General features: G+C 42.3%; 1 protein-coding gene, 1 long non-coding RNA gene and 1 pseudogene across 2 annotated transcripts in view; all 3 read right to left on the bottom strand.

The window, feature by feature from the left end:
* The window catches only part of ASAH1 (N-acylsphingosine amidohydrolase 1), a 42,154-nt gene extending 34,439 nt beyond the window's left edge, over window positions 1-7,715 (bottom strand). The window contains exon 1 of the mRNA XM_043893386.1: window positions 7,547-7,715. Within this exon, the coding sequence (XP_043749321.1) occupies window positions 7,547-7,624 (78 nt within the window). The 5' untranslated portion in view covers window positions 7,625-7,715. The remainder of the gene's footprint in view (window positions 1-7,546) is intronic.
* LOC122687771 lies at window positions 90-3,409 on the bottom strand. The gene is made up of 3 exons (XR_006339233.1): window positions 3,145-3,409; window positions 2,890-2,894; window positions 90-1,832 (listed from the first exon to the last, which is right to left on the bottom strand). It is a non-coding gene; the product is annotated as an uncharacterized LOC122687771 (long non-coding RNA).
* Window positions 7,716-10,965: 3,250 nt separating the features above from the next.
* Window positions 10,966-11,583, bottom strand: LOC122687769 (annotated as a pseudogene).
* Between the last annotated feature and the right edge of the window lie 1,873 nt (window positions 11,584-13,456).

Genomic DNA, 13,456 nt, shown 5'->3' with positions numbered 1-13,456 from the left:
CATTATTATATTAGTTTCAGGTATACAGCATAATGATTCAAATTTTTATCAATTATATTACATTTAAAATGATAAAGTATTCACTTTATTCCTTGAACTGTACACTATGTCCTTGTAGCTTATTTAATTTACATACAGTAGTTTGTATCTCTAAACCTCCTACCTCCAATTTGCCCACCTCTTTCTATCTCTCCACCGGCAACCACTAGTTTGCTCTCTGTATCTGTGAGCCTGTTTCTGTTTCGCTACATTCATTTATTTATTTTTTAGATTCTTCATATAAGCAATAATCTATGGTATTTTTCTCTCTCTGACTTATTTCACTAAGCATAATACCCACTAACAACAGTCATTTTAAACAAAAAAATTAGATTTGGGGTAGAATGAAGACAGTTACATTCTCACTGTCAAGGGGAACTTCTATAAAGAAAGACGGCTTCAAAATCTGTGTGTAGACTTGAAATAAAATTACAGTGAGCTCATTTGTTATTTACAGATTCTTACTATCTCCAAATTTAACTACAGAAGATTTTAATAACAGACAAGTTTATCAGGGTAGGCAAAAACTTAAACAGATGATAGGTAAAGAATGTAACTAGATGATAGGGAGTGATATTAGGTAGTCTGCATGGTATACTGTGCTACTTTGTCAAAGGGTTAAAAAACACAACTAATTTAAAACCTCAGTCTCTCTCACCTGTGTGCTCGCTCTCTCATTTTTGTTTCCTAAAGCCAAAGAAAGTGGTGAAAATGTCTGTAAAATGTTTTGTAAATACTTCCTGGTCAGCAAATTTTCTAATTATTCTGGTTATTTGATAAGAACTTGAGACTCTTTGAAATTACTCAGTCGTAATGTACTCCCCACTCACTTAAAATATATATATATACTAACTACAGAGCTACTTACATAAGTATATTTAGGAAAATAACATATAAACTGAAAATTCTTCCATTAGTAACCCAACTGCCCCATGCCTAAAAGAAATGACACCTAGTCCAGCTCCCTAAAATATGAGTCCTGCCAGATGAGAACCTCAACCAAATGCGTGCCTCTAAGATTGTATTAAAGAATTCAGAAAGCCCTCAAGTGCTTGTCTTATTCACATAATCAGAAAAAGGCAATGAAAAGAAATTATATAGCACACACCAGAGTTCTTACCTTAGGAAAAGAAGCTGAACAATTTCAACAAGGCGATTTCAATTCAATTCTTTAATTCACCAACAACTATTTTCTAAATAAGAATTGTCTCTTAAGATGTTCTCTATGTACAACAGCGCAGACACATTCAAGACGTTCTTGAACAAGAAAAGGCCTGTTTCTTGCATATGTAACAAACTCTAATAAGCATACAAAATTTTTCACTTGTTTTCTGACCTTTGATGGGATGGTACCTTATTAAACTGTGGATATTAAGACAAAAAGAATGTGAACAAACTCTTCATAAGGGCAGAGACCTCCAGTGTCCAGATCACAATCTGGCACAGAGTAGGTGTGTAGTATCTGTTGACTAAGCAAACAGATGGTACCTGTGTATCTCTTCCTTTAAAGTACTGGGGTAAAGGTAAATGCAGGGCAATAAAGCTGGCCGGACCAGAGAGAGTTTATGTAATTTGGGGAGACTCTGAAAATCAATGCTAAGAGCTGATACAGTGGCTAACATTCACAATATTTGTTACTCACTTCAGAAGCTGACACATAAAAGCAAGCTCGATTCAGCAATTCACTATGGAGACAGTGTGGTTAATTTTCACATAGTTTTAGGAATCTGCTTAGATTTATTACTGAGAACCCATCTGTCAACACAGGAGACATGAGACAAGGGGTTCAATCCCTGGGTCGGGAAGATCCCCTGGAGGAGGGCATGGCAACCCACGCTCCAGTATCCCTGCCTGGAGAATGCCATGGAGAGGAGCCTGGCGGGCTAGAGTCCACGGGGTTGCAGAGTCGAACCAACTGAAGTGACTTAGCACACACGCACAGTCTGAGTCCTTTCCTCCTGATTACTCCAGAGGCTACTGCAATCTATTTTCTGCTCCCAACACTGCTCTGGCCAAGGTGGCCAACGACCTCTCAGTGCCAAGGACAACGGACATGAGACATCTTCCTGGCCTTCAACACGGGCGGTCTGTCCTGCTCGTTCCCTGAGCTCCCCTAACACTTGCTCTTCAGTTCTGGCCGCTGCTCTCACCTCGCCTGTTCTTCTCTACCTGACATATACATGTCCCTGGGCCTCTTCTTTTCTTCTCTCCTCTCTGCTTAATGTTCACCTGCTTCAGCGGGTTTCAAATAATATGCCTACAACTCCCAATACCCTCTCCTGAGCTCCAGCCCCAAATGCCTGCTGGAAAGCTCAGTGTCTTCTGAAATTCGACGTAACCAGAGTGAAAATTATCTTCGTTCTTCCCTCCTCCTGTTCCCTGGTAGTGATGCCACCGTTCACCCAGCTGAGCACCGGAAAGGTGCCTGTCCCTCACCCCATCCGACCCTTCCTTCTGCTCATTCTACCTCCGAAATCTTCTCTGGAACCATCCACTTCTTCCTTTTTCCACTGGCACAACCCTCCTGCAAGTCACTCAGTTTTCTCCCTTAGTCTCCTCACAGCTACCCTACTTACTCCCTTTCAATCCAAACTGATCTTTCGAAAGTGAGAAATTTATCACATCTTGTTTAAAACCAGTCAACAGCTTCCTGTGCTTTTTAGGATAAATTCCAAAATCCTCAGTAAGGTCTACGAAGCCCTGATGATGTCATCTCCATCTCCCCCTCTAGACTTTTCTTGTACCATTTCTGTCACCACTATCTCTTTTTAAATATATATATTTTTAAATTTTTACTGAGATAATATTGGTTTATGAAATTATGTAAATTACCAGTGTATAATATTATACATCTACTTCCGAATGTTGTTGTTGTGTCTGACTCTTTGTGACCCCATGGACTATAGCCCATCAGGCTCCTCTGCCCATGAAATTTCCCAGGCAAGAATCCTGGAGTGGGTTGCCATTTCCTTTTCCAGGGGATCTTCCTGACCCAGGGATTGAACCCACGTCTCTGGCACTGGCAGGCAGATTCTTTACCAATGAGCCACCAGGGAAGCCCCTACTTCTGCATATATCACCAAAATTTTAGTTTCAATCCATCACCAGAGGGTTGATCCCCTTTATCCAGGTCACCTTCCCTCTGCCCTTTTTCTCCTCTGGTAACCACTACTCTGTTGTCTGCATCTATGTGCTTGGTTTTGTTTGGTTTGTTCATTTATTTTGTTTGTTTTTATATCCCATATGTGAATTAATCATATGAGACCTGTCCTCTGATTTATTTCATTCAGCAGAACTTCAAGATTCATACACATTATCACACATGGCAGGATTTCATCTTTTCATGGCTGAGTAGTATTCCACCATGTGTGTGTGAGAGAGAGGGAGGGGGGAGAGAGAGAGATTTTTATCCATTCATCCATTAATGGGCACTCAGGTTGTTTCTGTATCTTGGCATTGTAAATAATGCTTCAATGAACATAGGAGTGCAGGTATCTTTTTGAATTAGTGTTTTCATTTTCTTTGGATAAACACCCATAGATGGGATAGTTTGTCACCATCATCTTTGCTTTTTTTTTTTTTAACTTTTTGTGACTGTCTTCCTTTTTTTAAATTTATTTTTAATTAAAGGATAATTTCAATCTTTTGGTTTCTGCCACACATCAACATGGATCAGCCATAGGCATACATGTGTCCCCTCCTTCTTGAGCCTCCCTCCCATCTCCCACCCCATCCCACGCCTCTAGGTTGTCACAGACTCCAGGTTTGAGTTCCCTGAGTCGTATAGCAAATTCCCACCGGCTATTTTACATATGTTAGTGTGTATGTTTCCAGGCTACTCTCTCCATTCGTCCCACCCTCTCCTTCCTACCTGCACCTGCCATGTCGGTGAGTCTGTTCTCTATGTCATCATCTCCACTATTGCCCTGCAAATAGGCTCATAGTACTGTCTTTCCAGATTCCTTATATATGTGCTAACATATGATATTTGTTTTTCCCTGACTTCCTTCACTCTGCATAATAGGTTCTAGATTAACCCACCTCATTAGCACTAACTCAAGTGTGTTTCTTTTTATGGCTGAATAATATTTCATTGTATATATGTGCTACAGCTTCTTTATTTATTCATCTAGGACATCTAGGTTGCTTCCATGTCCTACCTTTTGTAAATAGTGCTGCAGTGAACACTGGGGTACATGTGTCTTTTTCAATTATGGTCTTCTCAGGCTATGAGCCTGGTACTGGGATCATTGCATCATATGGTAGTTTTATTTCTGGTTTTTAAAGGAATCTCCATACTGTCTTCCATGGTGGCTGTATCAATTTCCATTCCCACCAACAGTGTAAGAGAGTTCCCTTTTCTCCACATCCTCTCCAGCATTAATCATTTGTAGAATTTTTTATGATGGCCATTCTGACTATTGTGAAGTGATATTTCATTGTAGTTTTGATTTGTATTTCTCTAGTAATGAGTGAATTTTGATTTGCATTTCTCTAATAATGGTTTTTCCAGTAGTCATGTGGGGATGTGAGAGTTGGACCTTAATTAATTAGTGATGCTGAGCATCTTTTCATGTGTTTATTAGCCATCTGTATGTCTTCTTTGGAGAAATGTCTGTTTAGGTCTTTTGCCCACCTTTGGATTGGGTTGTTTGTTTTTCTGTTATTGAGATGCATAAGCTGCTTGTATATTTTGGAAGTTAATCCTTTATCAGTTGTTTCATTTGCTACTATTTTCTACATTCTGACGGTTGTCTTTTCACCTTGTTTATGGTTTCCTTTGCTGTGCAAAAGCTTTTAAGTTTAAATAGGTTCCACTTGTTTTTGTTTTTATTTCCAATATTCTATGAATTATTCCATATTCTATGATCGTCTATGGGTCATAGACGATCTCACTGTGATTTATGCCATAGAGTGTTCTGCTTATGTTTTCCTCCACCATTATCTCTTAATAGAATCAAAGAATAACTCAAGATCTTAGAATACACCATACTCTGAAAAGCCTCAAAAAAATGGAACAAAATCCACAGATGTTCCAAATTCAATGATTTCTGTTTTGGCTTGTAGTTCCCACTATCATATTTATCAAAAGCAGTTCTGAGATATATTTTGTAATTCTGAGGCAACAGTTTATCACAGAGTGATTCAAAATGAAAACCTGCTTATTCCTGTCAAAAGATGAGTCACTGACTTTTGTGAAGTTCTCCAAATCCTCTCGGCCAGTGGCTCCCAGATTTTCTAGATCAGTTAAGAAACTGACAGGAGCCCAGCACAAGGGAGTCCCAATTTATTCTCCAAAGTGATGATATTAAAACAAACAAAAAAATTCACACACATAAAAGAAAGAACATTTTAACAAAAATTGAACATCTGCAATCAGAATAAAAGCTAACATTCTAATTTAATAATTTTATGGCCTATTTTTTCTCATTTCATTAAAGATTTGTGAAAGCAGTTTCCCCAACTGACACCAGAGGCTGGACTAGACTTTGATAACCACTGTTTCAGATAAAAACTACTAAGTTCATGGAGCATGTGTGCATGCTCAAACATGTCCGACTCTTTGTGACACCCCACCGACTGTAGCCCACCAGGCTCCTCTGTCCGTGGGATTTTCTAGGTAAGAATACTGGAGTGGGTTGCTATTCCTTTCTCCAGGGGATCTTCCCAACCCAGGGATCAAATCCACGTCTCCTGCATTGGCAGGTGAATTCTTTACTAGTGAGCCACCTGGGAAGCCCAGATTCATGGAGGGGCTATTGATCTTCTTGTTCTAAAAATACCTTTTAAAGTACTTTTGCTTAAGTACTGAAAAAGAAAATAAAAAGCATTCTCTGACATTTGAAACTGTTCTGAGGTCCACAACTCGACCTGTCAGTATTAGCACTTGCTGATCTGACACTCAAAAGCCAGGCCATTTCTGTTCTCCTGTTAGACATAATTGACCTCACAATACCTACCTCAGCGAAGGTTAAGCTGAGGCACGATAAAATGATGCAAAGTAAGCCCACTTCGTGACTCTAAGCTCAGACAAAAAAAAAGGGGTACCTTGCAACTCACAAAACATGAAAGACCCTCTTCTACTGCTAACAAATGACGTTCTTCACTCAATCATAGTGTCACCTCACTCTCTAAAAGCATCTGATCCAGAGTAAACCCCTGATTCCTTAGACCTGACCCTGAAACACACGAAGTCCAAATTATAAAACAGGTTTCTCCTAACACCCTTTCTCTGAGAGGCCCAAGAGTTGCTCATGGCGAGCATTCTCATTCACCGTGGAATAATAAAACCAAGGTTTTTCAACTATAGGCGTGTTTCCTTTGGTCTTTGGCTGAAAGCATTGACAGTATCAAACTATAAAATTCTTTTAAAATTCTCATAATCCCCACCACTTTATAGCAAATTAATTCCCTACCCTTAAAATTAATTCCCTAGTCCTTAAAGCAGACTAATTTTATTTTTCCTTATAGCCTTCCAACCCATGCCCACTGTGTATTTTTCTCTTACGGAAATCACTGTGCATACCATTTTGTTTTCTGCTTTTACTTGCTTTATCTTGTGTCACTTTTGAATGGCTGAATATTACCTCACTATGATTTTATTCTTTAAAGCACTTCTCCGTAGAGAAATAAAAGAATAAAGAAGGCGAATGCACACCTTGCTTGCAATATCAATATCCTACTTAAGCCGTCAGGAGCAGCCTTATCTAGACAGTCTTAAGTCACATGCACCCAAGTTCCTACTTATCCCATCTGTCGACAAAGAAAAATGCAGTCTTACGGTTTTTCGAGAAGAGAATTATGCAAAAGCACCAGACTGGGTGTCCAGAGGCTTGAGTTGTCACGCATCCGAAAACAAATATGTGACCTCTGGCTAGTCATTGACTCACTCGGCGATTACTTCCTCCCTTGTAAAGAATGAAACTGGTTCCACATTTGCTCTTGCAATATTAAGTCTGTGTTCCTGCTACTTCCCTGAGGGGGAAAGAGCCACAGGTCTGGTGGTCACTTGACTCGGGTGGGCCTGGACTACTCCCATCGCCCTAAACGGGGATGCCTCGTCCTTTCCGAGGGCCCTTCAGATCCTTAGTTACTACCTCTCCTTCAGCACCTCGTCACAAGGCAGAGAAAGCCAAAGTCCTCAAACAGCTCGTAACTTAATTATGTACACAGATCAACTGGGACTCTTCCTCAGTAGTTCTATAGGCGCGTGGGAAAAGTACACTCAGTCAAATGTGAGGGTGTGCAAACACAACCGCCAGTCTGCAGAGATGAGGATTTCCCCTCAAAGTTTCTTTGTTCCAGCTTGTACCGAATCGACCAGGGGTGAGGCTCGCCAGCCCGCTCTGCACCCAGGCCTCTGCTCAGAGACACACGGATCCCTGTAAAGATGCTGCCAGGGGTCGATCAAGCTCCGCCTGCCTGGCATCTGCGCGTCCCCCCCAACCCCGCCCCGCCCCATGCTCCGGCGCGCCCCTCTCCGCCTCCTCGACTCCAGCTCACCCACCGGTGGCACCTGCTGCGCAACCAAGCAGGTGACGGTCCCGCTCAGCAAGATGAAGATTAGACGACTCCAGCCTAGCATCCTTCCAGCCACCAACGCGCTGCAAAGGACTTCTGAGGAGGCCGCTCGAGGCACCACCTGAGCGCCGAGCAGGCCACGCCCCCCGCCGCCACGTGACCCGACAGCCGGACCGCACCAGGCGAGGCGTGGGCGGGGGGAGATGGGCTCCGGGAGAGGCAAGGAGAGGCCCTGGATTTTCAGTGACGCGGCGGGACGAGGGAGCCTTCCGAGAGGAAGAACAAACCCGCAAGATGGAGGGTGAGCGCTCGAGTAAGGACCGTGGTGTTCGTCCCACCCCCTGCACCGCAGGTAGTGGTTGCGCCCAGCCCGAGCTCCAGCCCCAAGCCCCGCCCCGGCGGGTGCGGCTGTGGAACTTTACTTCCCGCGAAGTCCCTCACAGAGGGCCGCGCCCTCCTCAGAGATTGGGGGTGGGGGTCACCTCCCCTTTCCCGGCCGGTGCCGCCGCGCACGGTCCTCGTACGGCCCAGGGCGAGGTCTGCACTCGGCCGCTCGGTACCAATTGTCCGTGAGATGGGCACAAGGCACGAGAGTCTCAAAACGCAGCGTAGCCCGCGACGGCGACCGGTCTTTGCCCTCTGAGGAGAGCAGGGCCCGAAGTGAGTGAGGTTATCGGTCCTGACCGTGGAGTCACCCGACGGCTGTCAGGGGCCAGGAGCGGGGCATAGTTAATTCTCACGGATGCTCCAGGCTGTGAATTTACCCATTTAGGCTTTCGCCTCTGAACTGACAAGCCACAGAATTTAGGCTTCGGTTTACTCGCACTGAGACAACAGGTGGAATGCCCAGGTAGGACCGAGAACCTTCCTTCCGTGGAGTGAAGCACCTGTGTACCTTCACCTGCTGCAGTGAGAGGACGCATGTTGGCAAAACCCAGGTGAACCTGGGAGCAGGGTAGGCGGGCAGTCTGTTTTAGCCTGCACCTGGAAAACAAGCTTTACAGGTGTATTTGCTTGGCATGCGTGCGGTGTTTGGACACTGTTGCCCTAGTCGGATAAAATGTGTTAGTCGCTCAGTCGTGTCCGACTCTTTGCGACCCCGTGGACTATAGTCTGCGAGGCTCCTCGGTCCGTGGGATTTTCCAGGCAAGAATGCTGCAGTGGATTGCCATGCTCTCTTCCAGGGGCTCTTCCCGACCCAGAGTTGGAACCCAGGTCTCCCCTATTGCAGGCAGATTCTTTACCATCTTAACTATGTAAGTTCAATAGAAAATCCTGAGCTCTCCGTCCCACTTTCTGATTGAACCTTTTTGACTTCCAACTGGCTTTTTTTTTTAAATGCTTCAGTAAAATCAGAATACTGTCACTGAAATCTTCATATATATATTTTTTCTTATGTAAGTTTGAAATTGTGGTTTCAAACTTACCCATTTGTATCACTTTGTTAGAAAAAAATCAGTGTTTTTGCTGGAGATTGGGAAATGAGAATTTTGATATCTGGGAACATTTATTCAAGTTTTTTGTTTTCTTTTTTTTGTGGTAGATGACAGGATTCCTCTCTCTGATGAGGGAAGTTTGACTTTTGAAACATATCACATGATTAAAGTAGTTCCTGATGCAAAAGTGAGCAAGAAGATCATGGAAATGTTCATTAATTCAAACAATATTTACTGTCCACCTGCAGTGTGCCAATCATTTCTCCAGACACTGAGGATAAGCTGAGAACAAAAAGGACAGAAGGCTCCTCCCTCATAAGGCTTACATTCTAGATGAGAAACGGACAATAAGCATCAAACCCAAGGAAATTTACTTAGGATGTTGTTTTTGTTAAGTTGCTGAGTCATGTCTGGCTCTTTGTGACCCTGTGGGTTATAGCCCGCCTGGCTCCTCTGTCCATGGAATTCTCCAGGCAAGAATACTGGAGTGGGTTGCCAATTCCTTCTCCAGGGGGTCTTCCTGACCCAGGAATTGAACCCACCTCTCCTGCATTGGCAGGTGGATTCTTTACCATTGAGCCACCTGGGAAGCCCTTACATAGGATGTTAGAGGGTAATAAACATTACAGAGAAAAAGCAGAGTGGTGGAGAGGGAGTGGGTTGAGAGTAGGAAGAGTCACAATTTAAGTAGAATGGACAGGACAGGGGATTCCCAGGTGGTGCTAGTGGTAAAGAATCCACCTGCCAGTGCAGGAGACCTTAAGAGGCACAGCTTTGATCCCTGGGTTAGGAAGCTCTCTTGGAGTATGAAATGGCAAACGAATCCAGTATTCTTGCCTGGAAAATTCCCTGAACATAGGAGCCTGGTGGTCTACAGTCCATAGGGTTGTACAGAGTTTGACAGGACTGAAGTGACATAGCATACAGGGACAGGAAAAGCATTATTGAGAAAGTGATATTTGAGCAGAGATTTGAAGGAGGTGAGGAGTTAGTTTTGTGGATGACTAGGGAAGAGTATTTCAGACAGAGGGAGCAGCCAGAGCAAAGGGTTAACAGAATGTGCCTGGTATGTTTGGCTATAGCAAGGAAGTCAGTGTGGGTGGAGCAGAAGGAAGAGGGATTAAAAAAGTGGGTGAAGTCTGAGAGGTCTGGAGGGGTAGGGCAGGTTATATAGGTCATAAGGAGCTATTGTGAAGACCTGGGCATCGCTCTATGCAAATATGTAAATAGGTTGATTTATCTTGGACCTTAGAATAAACCTACAAAAAAAGAGAAAAAAATTAGAGGATTCCCATCTTTTATATAAATGGCTATTTGATTTGAAATCATCTTTTTTTTGCATTTTATGCAAAAATTCAGGTTTTATTTTTTACTAATTCTTGGTGGGAGCTGATGTCGAACTGAAAAGCAAGCAGTAGTAACTTTTGTTTTCTACCTCCTAGCTGAATAATAATACACATAATGTGGCATTTTCAATAGGCAAGACTTTTTACATTTCACATTAGAATACATTACTCTTTTCTTGAATAAAATGACCCAGTTACTAAAGAAACCATCTTTGGGGGAAGTGTTTAATAAGCGTATTTTATTTAAATCAGGGGCTTACCTCTTAGCTCAGTCGGTAAAGAATCTGCCTGTATTGCAGGAGACCTGGGTTCGATTCCTGGGTCGGGAAGATCCTCCGGAGAAGGAAATGGCAACCTACACGTGTATTCTCACCTGGAGAATCCCATGGACAGAAGAGCCTGGCAGCCTACAGTCCATGGGGTCGCAAGAGTTGGACACGACTTAGCGACTAAACCACTATTTAAATAAATCCTCTAGTAGGAAATGGAGAATTCATTGCCTTTACTTAGAAGAAGGCTGTGTAAGTAGTTACATGTCACGTTTATTTGTGCCGCTCACCAGCATTTCCTTATTGGAAACATTTTATTTTCCATATCACAGTTCCCAAAAAGACTTTCAGGTTTCAGAATTCTGTATCTCCTTTGGCTTCCTTCTCTCTTGATTCCACTCAGGCTTTATTAATGGTTCACTTCGTATCATCTCCATCTTTGTAAACTTTCTTTAGAACGTTCATTAATTCCTCGCTAGGATCTGTTTCAATGTCATAGGAGGTCTAATCTTTCTCTTTGCATTTTTTTCAACCTGAGTCAGGTAGTTCCACTGTGTGTTTTCTGCTTTGTTTATGTAGATAACTGTATCTGCCTTGAACTTTTTTGAACTGCCTTCCACAGAGATGGGTTTCAAGAGATTGTTCATAATCATGGAGTAACTCTTCCCATTTAAATTCTTTACCAAAAGATCAAATGACCTCTCTGTGAAATGTACCTGCACGTTCTCAGTGAGCACTTGATGAACTGCAGTGAAGTTAATGTAGATTTTCATACACTTGTCTGACTGATCCCATCCATAATTACTGAATTTCACTGTATATGCTGTTTTAATAAGAGCAACCACAGCAGCTAGCTTTTTGTTTTCTAAAAGTTTTGCTTTCCTCTGTGATTTCTGCTGCATCTTGTTTTTGATTTCTGTCTCAATCTTGGATTTTTCAGCTGTGAGGGGATCAGATACTCTTTTTCTGGTGGCTTTTCCCAGCGGCACTTTAAGCTCTTCTATATCTTTCTGTAGCTCTTCCTAATTGAAGCCATGGTTGGGCTGCGGCAGGCAAGGCCCCAGCTGCAGTGGCAAGGGGCAAGAACAGGAAATGGCACCCTGAACATGCTCACCCCGAGCGCAGACTGCTCTGGCATTGATCATTCATCTTTTTGAAAAAAAAAATTATCAAATAAAAGATTCTTTAAATTCTGTGGTGCTTTATAACTTTCAAAAATTACACACACATGATTTCATATAATTGCATTATTGCCCCTCCCCTTTCACTTCTCCCCAACTGGTAACCAGTAGTTTGTTTTCAATATCTTTGAGTCTACTTCTTTTTTGTTTATTAACTAGTTTGTTTTATTTTTCAGATTCCACAATATGAGTGATAGCGTACAGTATTTTGTATTTCTCTGTATTATTTCACTAAGCATTATGCTTTCCAAGTCCGTTTGCCATTTTACTACAAATGGCAAAATTTCCTTCTTTTATATGGCTGAGTAGTATTCCATTGTATATATTTATATACCAGTACTTCTTTATCCATTCATCTTGATAGACACTTAGGTTTCTTCCATACCTTGGTCATTATAAATGATGATGCTATAAAGATAGGAGTGCATGTATCTCTTCCATTACTGTTTTTTGGATATGTACCCAGAAGTGAAATTTCTAGGTCAAATCAATTCAGTTCAGTCGCTCAATTGTGTCTGACTCTTTGCGACCCCATGGACTGCAGCATGCCAGGCCTCCCTGTCCATTCCCAACTCGCAGAGTTTACTCAAACTCATGTCCATTGAGTCCGTGATGCCATCCAACCATCTCATCCTCTGTCATCCCCTTCTCCTCCTGCCTTCAATCTTTCCCAGCATTAGGGTCTTTTCAAATGAGTCAGTTCTTCCCATCATGTGGCCAAAGTATTGGAGTTTCAGCTTCAGCATCAGTCCTTCCAGTGAATATTCAGGACTAATTTCCTTTAGGATGGACTGGTTGGATCTCCTTGCAGTCCAAGGGACTCTCAAGAGTCTTCTCCAACACCACAGTGCAAAAGCATCAATTCTTTGGCGCTCAGCTTTCTTTATAGTCCAGCTCTCACATCCATACATGACTTTTGGAAAAATCATAGCTGTGATTAGAGGAAACTTTGTTGACAAAATAATGTCTCTGACAAAATAATGTTGCCTTTTAATATGCTGTCTAGGTTGGTTGCAGCTTTTTTTCCAAGGAGCAAGCATCTTTTAATTTCATGGCTGCAGTCACCATCTGCAGTGATTTTGGAGCCTAAGAAAATAAAGTCTGTCACTGTTTCCCCATCTTATTTGCCATGAAGTGATGGGACCAGGTGCCATGATCTTAGTTTTCGGTATGTTGACTTTTAAACCAACTTTTTCACTCCCCTCTTTCACTTTCATCAAGAGACTCTTTAAAACTAGGTCATATAGTAGTGACCTAAAAATAGAGCTACCCTATTTTTAGTTTTTGGAGAAACTGCCATACTGGTTTCCACAGTGGCTTCAACAATTTACATCCCCACAAACAGTGTACAAGGGTTTCCTTTTCTCCACATCCTTCAAGATCATTTATCTGAGAGCACTTTAAACATGTTACCAGGGACTTCCCTGGTGGTCCAGTAGTTAAGAATCTGCCCTGCAATATGGGGAACTAAGATCCCACATGCCATGAAGCAACTAAGACTGTGTGACAATGAAAGATCTCACATGATGCGATCTCACAAGATCTCACAAGACCCAATGCAGCCAAATAAGTAACTATTTAAAAAACACATCACCAAAAAAAAGAAAAAAAACCACATCACCAAACACATTTCTTTTTTCCCTACAAGAGGATGTTAATTGCCC

The sequence above is a fragment of the Cervus elaphus genome, chromosome 32 (genome assembly GCF_910594005.1).
Source record: "Cervus elaphus chromosome 32, mCerEla1.1, whole genome shotgun sequence".
In the NCBI taxonomy this organism is placed as follows: Eukaryota; Metazoa; Chordata; class Mammalia; order Artiodactyla; family Cervidae; genus Cervus; species Cervus elaphus.
The sequence above is the reverse complement of the archived record's forward strand: the minus strand, read 5'-3'. Positions and strand labels throughout refer to the sequence as shown.